At 49.6% G+C, this 14,141-nt stretch overlaps 1 protein-coding gene across 3 annotated transcripts; it reads right to left on the bottom strand.

The window, feature by feature from the left end:
* Nucleotides 1-411: 411 nt before the first annotated feature.
* LOC148315903 (uncharacterized protein C3orf20-like) lies at nt 412-12,778 on the bottom strand. 3 transcript variants are annotated; one of them, XM_088287263.1, is made up of 19 exons: nt 12,760-12,778; nt 9,211-9,332; nt 9,010-9,146; nt 8,769-8,842; nt 7,165-7,505; nt 6,970-6,999; nt 6,737-6,790; nt 6,570-6,672; nt 6,145-6,429; nt 5,158-5,307; nt 4,958-5,075; nt 4,563-4,682; nt 3,831-3,981; nt 3,513-3,705; nt 3,353-3,430; nt 2,615-2,972; nt 1,229-1,345; nt 678-820; nt 412-609 (listed from the first exon to the last, which is right to left on the bottom strand). In XM_088287263.1, exons 3-19 carry the CDS (start codon nt 9,058-9,060, stop codon nt 480-482), a joined length of 2,496 nt encoding a protein of 831 aa, XP_088143389.1. In that variant the 5' UTR covers nt 9,061-9,146; nt 9,211-9,332; nt 12,760-12,778; the 3' UTR covers nt 412-479. The 3 variants fall into 3 exon arrangements, with proteins under 3 accessions (XP_088143389.1, XP_088143388.1, XP_088143391.1); XM_088287262.1 differs by lacking the exon at nt 12,760-12,778 and having other exon boundaries at nt 9,211-9,349; XM_088287265.1 differs by lacking the exon at nt 12,760-12,778 and having other exon boundaries at nt 6,145-6,342; nt 9,010-9,327.
* Between the last annotated feature and the right edge of the window lie 1,363 nt (nt 12,779-14,141).

Genomic DNA, 14,141 nt, shown 5'->3' with positions numbered 1-14,141 from the left:
AAATGGCCTCGCAATTAAATCCACACTTTGCCCTCCTTCAAGCATTGCGGTTTAAAAAAGAAAGGGTATAGTTGACATTTTCGAGTGGTCGCCAGTTACGATTTTCGGGTGCGTCCATTCCGCAGAGCTCCGCCCCCTCACGAGTGGCGCGGGAAAAACACATTTTACCATCGACGGCTCCAAATAAGAGCGCGCAGACGAGTAATTGCATCTCGATCGAAATGTAAAGGCTCGTTCTGAGCGGCCGGGTACCAAATGACGGCCGGCTGGCGGCCACAAGTGGAAAGGTAAATGGCAGTAAATTTGGCAAGAAACAGTCAGCGACGACATTTGAGGGGAAACACATTTATTGCCTCGGTGGGCGTTCCTATGAGAAATGTTCCCACGCTCCTTTTGTGACGGGCGTTGGAATGCGCGGAATGGCATTCCCGCCAGCGCCGATTCCAAACTCATCGGGCCCGGACGTCACCTCTTCCGGTTCAGTCCCGCGTCTCGGTGACGTAATCTTTTTCCGGCGAGCGAGTCAACGCGATGTCATTGGTTTGCAATTCTTCCACTTTATTTGCATCGGAGGCTTCGGAGCAACCCGCGCTGACCTTTGCACTCTCGCTGCAAGCGTCAAGGAAGGACAAGGTTGACGTTGGACTTGACGCTCGCTCACGTCGGTGCAGCCCTACCTGAATTTGTAATCGGGAGGGAGGCTGACACCCAAGCGATAATCCTCTCGGGTTCTCAGAATTTGCTTCTGAAGGTCCAAGACGGAGAAGGTGCGACCGCTGGAGACGTAGCCCAGAAACATCAGTCGCCCTCGGATGTACATCTAACACATTGACATTTCAATCGATTGGATGCGTTATTTGTTTGCTTTTGGTCTGTGTGCCCGTATTCCTTCTTAGATTAAATTCAACTAAAAGGCAAATCACTGTTTGACTTTTTGAATGGATTATTTCCACTTTTTTTTTTGCCCACCCCACCCCGTTCATCGCAAGATCGATTTTGCCCATCCGGTATCATGTGGCGCCTTGAGATACAAGATGAAATCATTCCAATAGTCAGAAGTCAAAAACATTTGGCTCTCAAATCGTCTTTCCCCATCGGAATGAGTAGAAATGCCATGAATCCATTCCAGCCTAACAAGAAATGCGCCTTTTGGCGAGCTGATCCAAGCCAAAGTTTGATTGGATTTTTTTTTTTTTGTACGTGCTGAAGTTGTGCACCATTTACTGACCAGGATCATGCCGGCGGCGACGTTGTGCCGATGCTGCAGGAGGATGTTGTCCACCGGGCAGCCCAAGGCCCCCGTGGACACTTCGTACCTCACCAGACGAAACGAGTCCATCTGGCACTGAATGGCGAAAAAATAGAGCGCACGTGTTCAGTCGCTCGTGCCGATGTCAAGAGCACACATCAAGTGGCAAAAAAAAGCTAACTAAACGAATTGTCGCCTTTTGGCCCCATTTTGGTTTGCATCTTTCATCTCCCGCTCATTTCTCGGACACCATCCGGAAAGCGTTCTGTTCCGGCGCCAGCTCGTGTGAAATGCGCTCGTGAAATAAAGTTGGATGGAATTGACGGCACAAGCACGAAACAGTTTGCACCTTTTTACTTTTGAGCAAACGACTTTTTTGGTGTACTTCCACTGAAGTCCAAAGTGTACCTTTTCCAACTTTTCTCAGCACATTTTGTTCAATGTGCCATTTAAAAACGCTCAGTAAAAAGACATTTTTACTTTCATACGCAGGACATTTCCGTTTGGATTTTTTTTTTTTTAACATCTACTTTTACCATCGGAAATGATCAAAGTAAAAAAGGCATTTTTTTTCTCCCCATTACGCCAAGTTACTAAAATAAAGACTGCTCAATTCTTTTTTTTTAATCAGGGATGCAAGGCAACTTTTCGAGATACGTTTTTTTTTTTTTTTGCACCGATGCCAAATCTGCCCTCATTTTTATCTCTGAAGCACGTCAAATTTTCATTGCAATAACTTTTATGAAGCAATAGTTATGATTGAAGGGTTAGGTACAAATGTTTTTCAATCAAACTTGAGAATTTCTCCTGACGAGGGTTGCGGGTGTGCCGGAGCCCCTCCCAGCCGTCTTTGGGCAGTAGGCGGGGCTAACACCTTGAACTGGTCGGCAGCCCATCGCAAGACCAATTTCGAGTGTTCATTCGGCCTGCCGTGCATGTTTTTGGAATGTGGGAGGACACCGCCGAGTACCCGGAGAAAAGCCACGCAGGCACGGGGAGAACATGCAAACTCCGCACAGGATAGCCGGAGCCGGAATGGAACCCACGGCCGCCTCCACACTGTGAGGCGGACGTGCTAAACAGTCGACCTCCCTTTTCCAAAAAAATAGGAACACAAGAAAGCCACCTCTGGCCGCAATTATTCTCATAGAAAATTGAGAAGAAGAAATCATCGTTACGCACGTTTCGGAGTCGCGACCTTTTGACTTTGTAAACAAATTGAATGGCTCCTGCTCCTCGTAGAAAATCGCCGCGTTTCCACATGCGGCAGTACATTTTCTTCCCACCTCTAGCACTAACGCATCAGTTTTTCAACTTAAGATTGCGATGACGGGAAAAGAAAAAGAGGACGTGTGGCACGGTCACCTGAGCGCAGGGCATGGTCCTCTTCCGGTTGCTCCTGCGGTACAGCTGCTGGATGGCGTCCTGCTCCAGCGTGACGCCGGCCTTGACGGGCAGCGTCACCACCACCACCACGATCTGCTGGCTGTGCGGCGGCTGGCCCGCGATGAAGGCGTCGTACTCCACGTCCAGCAGCACGGGCATCAGCGCCGTGCTGCAGCAACAGCGCTTGGGGGCGTGGTCCTTGAGCTGCTTGAGCAGCGCCGCCCGCAGCAGCTGCGGGCAAACGGTGAGCGGCACCGAAGGCGCCAGCCGCGACGGCGCGGGGAAGCGAGGCAGGCTGGTCAGACGCGAGTCGGGATGGTCCGGAAGGATCACCAACCTGGCGAGTCGGGGCGGGACGTTAGGACGCACGCTATGAATACGGTTCGGTACGGCGCGCTCGCTTCGGTCCGCCAATCAATCCATTTTTATTCCAAGCGGGAGCTTGCTCGCGAGTTTTCACAGTGTCGTGCGCGTACACGAGTGCGGCGGCGGTGGCGGTACAGGAGTTGAGCTAGCACGCCACAAGTCGTGATAAATAATAAATGCTTTTGTTTACGGCAAACGCAAACAAGCCAGCCCTCAAAGCCTCCCCCAAAACCATGAATCCGATATTCGATGTCGGCACTCGACATACTCGAGAAAAATGAGGCGGCGACGATTGGACCGGCGCTCACGTTGCGACAAAATGGCGAGCGCGCAACACAGCCGAGCGCTTACTCCTGTTTGATGTTCCCGTGGATACGCAGCGGTCCGATCTGGATCATGCTGTGCTCTTTTGTGTTCTTTGCGGGAACCCTGAAACAGTCACCAGACAATTGGACCATTTGCCGTCGTCAAAACAAAGCAAATTTTCAATTGACGTCAGCGCGCGGCGCACCTCGTCTTGCTCGGAGCTTCCCTCGGCGTTTTCTTGGCGGACGCCTCCAGTTTCTCGGCCTCTTTTTCTTTGGCCTTGCCCATCTTGCCGTGGGCCCGCTCGGGTGACTTCTTGACGGACGGCGCCGACCCGTGTGCCCGCTTCTTATGTTTGCCCTTGGACGTTTTGGGCTTTTTCTCACCGCGCTTGATACCTGCACGCAACACACGAGCACGTTAGCGGAGACGTTTTGAGAGCCACGCGGCGGACGCCGCCACTCGGGCGCTCGCGTTCGAGAGCTCCTCGTTGGTCCGAGTCTTCGCGGCGGCGTGACGGTACCGGTGGCGGTGCGATAGTAGTCCAGCCAAGCGTCCAGGATGTCTCGCACTTTCTTGCGAAGTTTGGTCATCTCGCCCGTCACGTGACATCCTTTCTTCCAACGCGCCGACAAGGTCGCCGCCGCCGCCTCTGCGAACATCTGGTCGGCGTCCTGGGAGGGGCGACACAGTCACCTTGCGTGCGTCATCGCTCAGCGCGACGTACGCTCTTTCACAAAGCAACGTCAAATTTGATGCTCGCAGAACGCGCCTGAGCTGACATTTTTGGCAAACGATGAGTAGAAATGCCATGAATCCATTCCAGCCTGCCCCCCCCCCTTCACAAAAGTACAAAACACAACATTGGGGGCCGTTTTCTTGTTCCTCATCCCGACTCGTTTTGCGACAAATCCAATCTTAGGCCGTCATGATTCTTGATGAGCAGGCATATCCAAACGTCCTGACCTGTTGAATTTGACACATTTCGTGCCCATTGACGGCGGCTTCAGACATCAAAGATCCATTTTTTTTTTTTTACTCAGCTGGGAGTGAATGAGTTAATAAATTACAACCTAACTCGGCTGCTTTTTTGTATGATGAACCTCGCCTGCGCTCAATAAACCGATGCACCGTACGCATCAGTTAAATACGGACATGGCACCCGTAACCGAGACGGCGCCTTTTTTTCCTTTGGCACTTGCAAAATCATCCCGTTTTCACAACACAGGCGCAAAAACACGTTTGTCAGTCTCACCGCTTCTTTTGCAGAGTACGGGACGGCCGAGAATGGAAACTGAACTTTGTTGTCCTCACACTTGAAGCAGAGCAAAGCAGACGTGCCGCTCAGCAGCCGCACCGAGATGCCCTTTGCCAGCTGTGCAACAGACACACACACACACACACACACACACGTCAAACAATTTCCACACCTTTCAGGATGGAGAAATAGCAGAGGCACAAACGGGCGCCATGTAACAATGTTCTTTAGCTTGCGTGTTGTTTGAAAAAAAAAAAAAAAAACGGAACAAAAAAAACGCACAAAGGTGACGCTCGACGAGTCGTCAGCATGTTGCTGACGAGAGACGAGCGGAGTCACAAGAAGGCACGTTGCGACGCTAACGTCACCGCCGACGGAACGGGAAGCTTCACCTTGACGACAATCTTGTCCTGTTCTTGGTCAGTCTTCCAGCACCACTCCTTCTTCACGTTGCCTTCGCGGTCGCACAAGAATCCGCCGTGCTGGTCCCACAAGGCCGTCACGGCAGCACTGGAAGGACACGCTTTTAAAAAAAAAAAAAACACACGGCAATCAAGCGGCCGCCGAGGCCGAGCGTGAGCGACGGCGGCACCTGACGGGATGCGAGACGGAGCCGTGGCCAAACATGGTGACGGTGGCCAAGATGGCGGGAGTGTGGCTGTCGGTGAACACGTTGGTGCAGAAGCCTCCCGACGGCAGACCCGACGGGCTGTGGCACACGGCCATGTTGCCCGACGGGTAGCTGAGCGGACGGCGTTAAGGAAGCCATCAAATTGGATCCCTTTTTTTTTTTTTCCCCGGCTCTCTTCTCCATTTCTGTTGCCAGGACAAGATTTTTATTTATTTATTTTTTGGGGTCAAATGCCAAACGCAATGGAACGTTTTCTCGACCATCGATGAACACATTTCATATTCTCGCCCACTGACAGTTTTTTTTTGGATCATATTTTCCATCCTCTGATCGGTCGGTCAGAGCAAAACACAATGACGGCCATGTCCCGCTCGAGCGCAGGTCGCCCGAATAAGCATTCCGAAAAGTCGATTGAAATGGTTTTCAAATTCGTGTTTAAGTTTCAATACATTTTAAGACTTGAACTTCACATTAGTCTTTCGACGCGTTTTTTCTGTTGTTTCAAAAGTTTGAATGCATATCAAACGTGTGGGCCATTTTAAAGACCAAATGGGAGGTAAACTTGACCGGATCGTAGTAGTGGAGTAGTTAATCGATTTGAAGAACACTCATGCTGGTTTTTTGAACGCAAACGTCCTCGATTCATAGTTAGCCAAAAGGCTTTTAATGACGTCACACGAAGAACCACGGGACGCCAGTGGCCGTTGCCATGCGTGGCTTTTTTTTTGTTGTCAATTGACATCATTTTGGCGTTTTGGGCAAAATGCCTCGGCGCTTTGTGTCGATGCGTTGTTTGCATTGTGGGAAGCATCCGTTTGAGGGGCCAAATCAACGGCAGGCGCCGTTCGCTTTGGTGGATGTGCCGTGTTGGTACGTAGCAAATCGACGTCGCAAAGTGGATCAAGCTGCCACTCGCCACGCGGCGAGCACGCGCAATGCCAAGGATACTAGATGAAGGAGCTTCCGTTGGAGAATCTGCAATGCAGTTTCTTCAGCGGCGGTGCCCGCTGAGACGTCTCGTCGCGGTCGACGACGGCTTCACTCGGCGAACTTAGTAGACTGTGGCTCTTAATGCCGGCCTTCGCGTCGACGTAGTGGCGGAAGATGGGAGAACTCGGCACCTGATCCACCACTCGCGCTTTCACGCTGCAGGATGGCAAATGTGGACGCTCACAGTCGACATTCCAATGTGATTCGTTTCTGCTCGCTGATGCAACTATTTTTGTGGATGAGCTGGATGGGACGATTTCAGACGCACCTTCAGACCCACTCACCCAGTTTCAAATTGTTTGGAGCGAAAATTGTGGAATTGTGAGGTGCAATACAGAACACACAAAAAAAATAAATAAATAAATAAAACAAACGGAACTGACTGTGGATTTGTGCTGGCTTTGAGTCTCTCCACCACCCACTGGCACAAACCCCTGGGAGGAGGCGTGTCTTCCCCCAAGGCCTGGAGCGGCAAAGCGAGCCAATCTGCAAGACGACAGACAAGTGACATGCAAATGACGGGCGAGCGCAACAGCGGCGGCGCACCCACCTGGATCTTGACTGCTGCGGGAGATCATCTCATCCGTGGCGGTGGGGCTGACATCTGAGTGGCGGGAAATTCGCCATTGGACAAAAGCAGCAACATGCAACTTAGGTCATCTCGTGACAAACGAGGAGAAAAGTGCCGTCTGTGGTTGTCACGTGAAATGCGGGTGTGCAAAAGTGTCCAGCGGGCAAAGCGAGGGTGATGAATGAAAACTTTCATTGACAAAGTGAACTTACCAGACACTTCATTAGGTACAGCGGCAACATCTGATGAGGGAATAGAAAATCTCATTCAGGTTTTGCTTTGGCTTTTTGTTAACTCTCTCTCTCTCCAGCAAAAGCCCCAAATGGAGTCCAACTGTGTCAATTTCCACCCCACCCGACACGGCCAAAAGAATTGCGCGCGTGGTCCGAAACGGAAGCGGGCCTGACCTGTTGTGTCTTGGTTTGTTTTGGAGGGTTTCCTCTGAGACTTTTTCCTCCTGGCCGCCTTGCGTCGAGCCGCATCTTCGGCCGACTTGCGTTGCTTGAGGGCGGCGTCGGCCGAGTAGTTGAGGATGTCGCCCACCTGCAGGGAGGCGCCTCGGTGGCGGTACAGAAGGCGACCCAATTCGTTCAGCAAGCGAGGGGCGGCCCGCTTCTGGCTGGCCAGCGGGTCCTGGTTCTCGTCTTCCGCTGACTCATCTTCGCATGTTTCCTCCTTGGCCGAGGTCTCGGGAAGATCGTCGCTTTTGGCTTTTTTCAGAAGCTTCAATTGTTTGCCATTTTCAGACCTGTCGGACCACACGACAGCAAAAACGTTGACTGGACAGTTTATTAGGTACACCGACACAACCTCAAAACATCCAAAAGTGGAGTGCGTTACGGTGCTCGGGTTAGATATCCGTACCTAAACTCCACTTGAAGTACACGGGAGCGGGTCCGCCATATTGGATGTGGCAGCACCCCCGCCAACTCATGTACGTCAACATCACCGCTTGAACCGAGTCACGAGTGTTTTTTATCTGTCGCGGTGACGTGGACTTGCTTGACACGTGAATCATACATTTTGTACTTTTGAAAGAAAATGAGGAGCCGCCAGGTTTCATCTGACTCTTTGACAGCAGTTTTATTGACTCCCTCTGCATTGTTGAACGACTTGGCCAAAAACGGCCGTCTCGGTAGTCATGTTAAAATTGCCGTAAAAATGTCAGGAAGACAGCAAGCCGGCCGGGCTCGCGGCTAACTAGGATAGAGGAAAGCGGAAGCCATCTTAAATAGTCTGAAATAGAGATGGGCATTTCGGACGGGCATTTTGAGGACGCAGGATGAGAAATCTGTAAAAAAAAGGACGCAAGTGGGTCGAGTACTGCGGGTAAAGAATTGAAATATTTCCATTTGGAGCAGAAAGAAATCTTGTAATGCTGTTGCATGTGCTGGCCCTTTAACTGAGAGTTTGAGAGAGAGCGACAGTGAGTGCGCAAAAACACAAAAGCGATATATGCGGCTGTGTGAAGAAGCAATTGAGAGGCAAAATGAGCATCTTAATTTTTGTTTCATTGGAGCAAAGGGATGAAGGGCTGTAAACACAGCCATCTGCAGATTGCGGCTCATCTGTGAATTTGCTGCGTTTGAAGAGTCTGATAAAAGTTCCGCTACGCTCTGCGACTGTCGCGGCGTTTGGGGAGTGCAAAGTGTCTGAGTGGCATTAGATCTGGACTGAATATGTGTTAGCAATTGTGTGAATGTACGTTGTTGTTGGTGTGAGTCTTGGTATTTAATATGCAACTATGTGCTCCTGCTGCAACATTAATTTATTCCCCTTCAAAGGACAATAAAGCGTGTCGGATTCTGCGGAAATGCATCACAAAGCCATGCCATTTGGATATTAGCTCAACTGTCATTATTTTGGTTGTGCAGTTTGCCTACCAAGGAAACTGTTGCGTAAAATGGCTCCGATATGTCGACTTGAAATCAACATGGCCGATAGCGCAGGTGTGCTAATATTGTAGGCAGTTTTTCCATTGGAAAAAAAAAACCACACCAAAAAAACGTACCTTTTATCCTTCTTGTCGTCTTTGGGTTTCCCCACGTTCACAACTTTGCCCTTCTTACTTCGCGGTGGTGCAGGCTGCAACAACAACTCACACAAGTCACACAAGTCAACCGTCGAAGTTGAGAAAAAAAAAAGAGAGAGAGAGAGAGAGAGAGCGAGAGAGAGAGAGAGAGAGAGAGAGTGAGAGAGAGAGAGAGAGAGAGAGAGAGAGAGAGAGCGAGAGAGAGAGAGAGAGAGCCCACCTGGTCGAAGAAATAAATAGGGTAAGGGGACAAGAGCGTCAACGAAGTCATGTGGAGGAGGCGAGAAGTGAGCTGAGCTTTTGACGATTACCGCGGCTTCTCTCACGAGGGGAGCCAAGCCGCGTCGAGTGACGTCACTAAGCGACACAGAGCGGACATCGTCAGAACACTTTTCACTCCCGACGTCCATCCCATACTCACTCGGAGCCACTTGAATGCGACCTGCGGCCACAAACTAGCCGTAAATGGGCAAGCCTGGCCGCCGGGTCTCCAAGTTGGACACGTGACGTCACCTGTGCGCCACTTGACGCCTACGGAGGGCGCTGCGGGACAAAATGACACGATACTGTATTAGACAACAATTGGCGCCCAGCATTACTTATGCGTGACGTACGATGGAAAATTCATCGACTGGACCCTGCACTGGATTCACTCGGGATCGGGACTGGGCCGGACCACAAATAGCAAAAATCCGCGAGTAGTCGACGCCCACTTCATACGGATCCATCCATTCGTTATCTTAGCCGCTTCTTCGCGGGCGTGCTGGAGCCCATCCCAGCGATCTTCGGGCAGTAGGCGCGGTACACCCCGAATTGGTTGTTTGCCAATCGCTGGGCACACGTAAACGAACAACCATCCGTGCTCACACTCATGCCTAGGGGGCAATTTAGAGGGGGGAAAGTCTGGGTTTTCGAACCTGCATGCTCTGTGGGGCCCAACAAAAAGTGAGGGTGTTGAAAGCTTACAATTTTACTGGCAAAACCTCACCCTTTGTGGGTGTGATGAAAGTTTGGGCTTTTAAACTGAGGGTGTTGAAGTGTCCACATCACAACAGGTGGGATGAAAAGTGTGGGTGTTGCAAAACACGCATTTTTGACAGAGCGATGATAAATTTCCCAGAAATGTGGGTGTAAAAACCTTGCACCAGGAAAAGTGCAGGTGCTGATCTTCTGTGGGTATGGTGACAAATGTGGGTGTTGAACTCTGCAAAAGTGGACAGAAAAGTGTACGTGTTGGAAGCTTTCACTGGCAAAAGATTGGAACAGCAAGTTTGGGTTTTGAACACTCTCCCCGGAATCTTTGAGGGTTGCTGCGAGTTTTTCCACTTCTTGCGTTGGTCTTTTTTCACGCGGAAACTTCACGTCGAATGGCCAACGCATGCAGTACACAATGTGGCCACTTGGCGGCTCGCAAGCATTGCTCTCTCTCGCTCTTTCCAAATGTTTCACTCGTCTCACTTGTGGTCGAGTTCAACTTTAGAACGGGGAGCACCCGGACTCGGACCTGGACGCGGACGAGGAGTTGAGTGTCAAGAGGACGACGACGAAGATGAATAAAGGTGAGGCAGAAAGTCAAGAGCCCAACGTGACCTTTTCAATGCCAATTCCATTTCAGTCGATGAAGAATTTGTTTGACCTTCCTTTTTCTGTACAGACATACATCAATAGAGTAAAAAATGCATTTCAAATGAACCCCAAAAGCTGATCGGAATTGACAAAGACAAAAACAAAGCATAATTTTGCATAAACTGTTTGTTTGAGTTTGTTTTCTAAACGTAAAATGTAGTTTTAGCTCATTTAAGTGGTTTTAAAGAGTTTTCACTTTCAGTTTAGTTTGCGAATGATTTTTTCCCCCCACTTTTAGTTATTTTGTTACTTTTCCTGAACTACCATAACCTTGGCGCATGTTCACCTGCAACACGGGTGCGACCAAAAGTGCGGGTAAGGGGAGTTGACTCCAGCAGGTGAAGCTTATGCCATCGAGACATTCGGCAGCACGGGCCGCGCCGCCGTCTACGATGACATGGAATGCTCGCATTGCATGAAAAACTTCAACGTGGGACATGTGCCGATAAGGTTTGACGTCAAACTCGTGTTTTGAAATAATTGCGGCAACAACAAAAAAAAATCCAAATTTTCTGTCAACGATAACGTGCGCATACAAAAGGGTTTCCTCTTGAGAACTTACAAAGTGCTTGCGCTGACAAGAAAGAAAAAGGACGCGAGGTTTTTCAACCAACAGCTCGTTCGCGTTTGCTCGACTTTTATGCTTTCAAAATGCGCTCTTGTCACTTTTGTCAAGCAAGTCAAACCAAATTGTGGGTTCGCATGCTTCGATAGCAAAAAATGTGACGTGGGAACGTTTGGAATGGAAGCGTGAAATTTGTCAGCGTGCTTAGTTTTGCAATCTTGCAGACTAGCGAGGAGCAAGCGCCTCCTAAACGTGATCAACGACAACTTTGGCACGCTGGCGTTCTGCCGCCGCTGGCTGGACCGGCTGGGCCAGAGCAAGTACCTGCTGGCGCTGAAGAATCTTTGCGACCTGGGCATCGTGGACGCGTACCCGCCTCTGTGCGACGTCAAGGGCAGCTACACGGCGCAGTACGAGCACACCATCCTGCTCAGGCCCACCTGCAAGGAGGTGGTCAGTCGGGGCCGCGACGACGAACACGCCAAAGACGCACCTGGGAGCTCGCCGGGCCAATCGGTCCCGCTCAAACTTTCAGAACAGAAGCCACGAGCCACGTTCGTTGGTCCGTGCGATTGCGCCCATGTTGGGTGACTTTGGGCCGCTCACAACAAAACGCGTTTGGCATCAATTATGCTTTTTATTTGAGGTCAGTCATTCGAAAAACGCGCTTTGGGAGACTTGCATTTCAGATGACGTCAGGTCATTATTTGTCTTTCAGTCTTTTGCACCACAATTGAATGAAAGCGAATGCGGAGAGAACATTTTTTTAAAAAGTGTTTGCCCTCTTTACCTTGTCAGAATTTGGAGACTCCAACTCATGATTGAAATTCATTCAACGCATTTTCAGAAGACCGCTGTGACTTCATTTGTGTATTCAAATAAGCTCATGTAGCGTTGGTGAATCGGCGGTGTTTGTTAGGCGAAAACAAAATCTTGTTTTCCATTCTACGTGGTGACGCAAAATGAAAAGCGCTGATGTGGAACAGACGGAGACGAAGCACTTGCTTAGGCGGGATGAAACAATGAAGCTCCGCCCCTCACTTCAACGAAGGTGCTTGTCACCTTTGTCGCCACCAGATGGCGCAAATTAACATTTTGTTCTTGGACACGGCTTTGGCTTTGGCCCAGTCAAGTTTTGTTTTTTTTTTTTTACAGATAACGGAGAACTCCTCTGCGACTCCGAAAGCAAGCATGGAGATACGATGGTGTAAAAACAAAATCAACAAGCTACACCAGCAGGCAACAGTGGAAGACTGCTGCAATGACATTATGAACGATCAACAATCAATCAAAAGTTGGCAGAAATCGCAAAAATGCCTTTTTGTTTGCTGCCGACTGATTTAAAGAGCGCATGTTGAACTTTTGGGGTCTCTTCGAAAAGAGCAGAAAACATTTGGCTTGCGACCGTGACAAAGTCTGCTTGAGCGAGAGCGCCACTCCCTCCTGGCAGCCGCCGACACGTTTGGTGGCCTGCATTGCGGTAAAGCAAGCGAGCGAGGTCGACATGAGGCACGCCTGTCAAAGTGAGCTCACACCTGACTACAGCCACCAAAAACGACTCGTTTGATTCATGGCTCGCAGATCGCGTCAAGCAAAAGCGAAAATTGGGATGCTTGCAAAGAAAATGTTTGGACAGCTCCAGTGTATTCAATGTTGTGACTCACTGTGTGAAAAAGTTGCATCACAAGCGCTCACGTCAACGTTTCACACATTTCATGATGATGCGGGAGCTATTCATACCAAGGAAACTTTTGCTGCGTCATTCAGGCCAAGACTTACTTAGCGTACGTCGTCGCAGCGTTTCGGACTGCTCAGGGTCGCTCGGAAGCATTCACGTTTCTCTGGAAGAGAGAGAGGAGCAATTTCATCCTGGATATATTTTGGAGCATCTCATAACACGGAAGAAATAACACAAACGTCAAGTCGTCAGCGATCAAGTCTTGTCGAGCATTGATCGTCGCGTAATAATAAGTCATCACGCAGTCAATCGTGTCGAAACAACTCCAAGTGAAATTGTGCGGACGTGTCGGCACTTTTGCGCATTTTGATGAGACTGCAGCGTGTTCGACGAGATCACATGGGACTCACCGGAACGGTGCAGTGCGGAGAAAAGCCGCTCTGGTCTCAAGTGTGTGGCAGAAGTGTCTTTAGTTTTCGTCCTCGCGCTGTCGGCTGGACATCCACCTGTGCCGCAAAGGTGCAACCGATAAGATAAGATGTCCTTTATTAGTCCCACAATGGGGAAATTTGAGGTGTGACAGCAGCAAAGATATAGATCACACAGAGTCGGCGGCGTCATGTACAACATTAGCAGCAGACATTCATAAAAAGCATGCAAATATACACAGTATAAACGTATCTCAGTGCAAGGAAACACTCCTAATGCCGGTCCATTATACAGAGGGGGAAACACTGTCATCATAAAAACTACTGAATGATTGAAAATACTGCAACGATGAAGATATTACAATGATAAAAGTACTGTAATAGTAAAAGTACCGCAATGATAGAAAAATACTGCAATGATAAAAGTACTGCAATGATAAAAGTACTGTAATAGTGAACATCCTGCAGTGGTAGAAATACTACAGTGATAGAAGTATTGTAATAAGAATACTGTAATGGTGAACAAAATACATCATTGGTCGATATTTAAATACACCCTTGGCTGAAAGTACAGTAGTAGTATATATTGCATCCTAGGACTGCACAATTGCACTAATGCCCTCCCGTTTGTAGGCCTGACCCAATGTTCTTGTTAAAAAGTCTGACGGCAGTCGGCAGGAAGGAGCGGCAAAATCTCTCTTTGGTACAGCGAGGGTGTAACAGTCTATCACTGAAGGAGCTGTGGAGTGTTCTCAGAGTGTCATTGAATGGGTGGGCTGGTTTGTCCAGCATTGATGACAGTTTTGCCGTCATCCTTCTGCCCCCCACTGAGTCCACAGAGTCCAGGGAGCAGCCCAGGACAGAGCTGGCCCTCCTCACCAGTTTGTCCAGTCTCTTTTTGTCCCGGCCCGAGATGCCTCCTGCCCAGGAGACCACTCCATAGAAGATGACTGATGAAGTCATAGAAGTTCCTGAGGAGTGTTCCCCGAACGCCAAAGGACCTCAGCCGCCTGAGTAGGAAGAGTCTGCTCTGACCCTTCCTATAGAGAGCGTCT

This window comes from Idiotropiscis lumnitzeri, unplaced genomic scaffold (assembly GCF_059441095.1).
Source record: "Idiotropiscis lumnitzeri isolate Australia: NSW breed Sydney's pygmy pipehorse unplaced genomic scaffold, RoL_Ilum_1.0 HiC_scaffold_35, whole genome shotgun sequence".
Taxonomy (NCBI): Eukaryota; Metazoa; Chordata; class Actinopteri; order Syngnathiformes; family Syngnathidae; genus Idiotropiscis; species Idiotropiscis lumnitzeri.
This window is presented reverse-complemented; position numbering and strand designations above follow the sequence as displayed.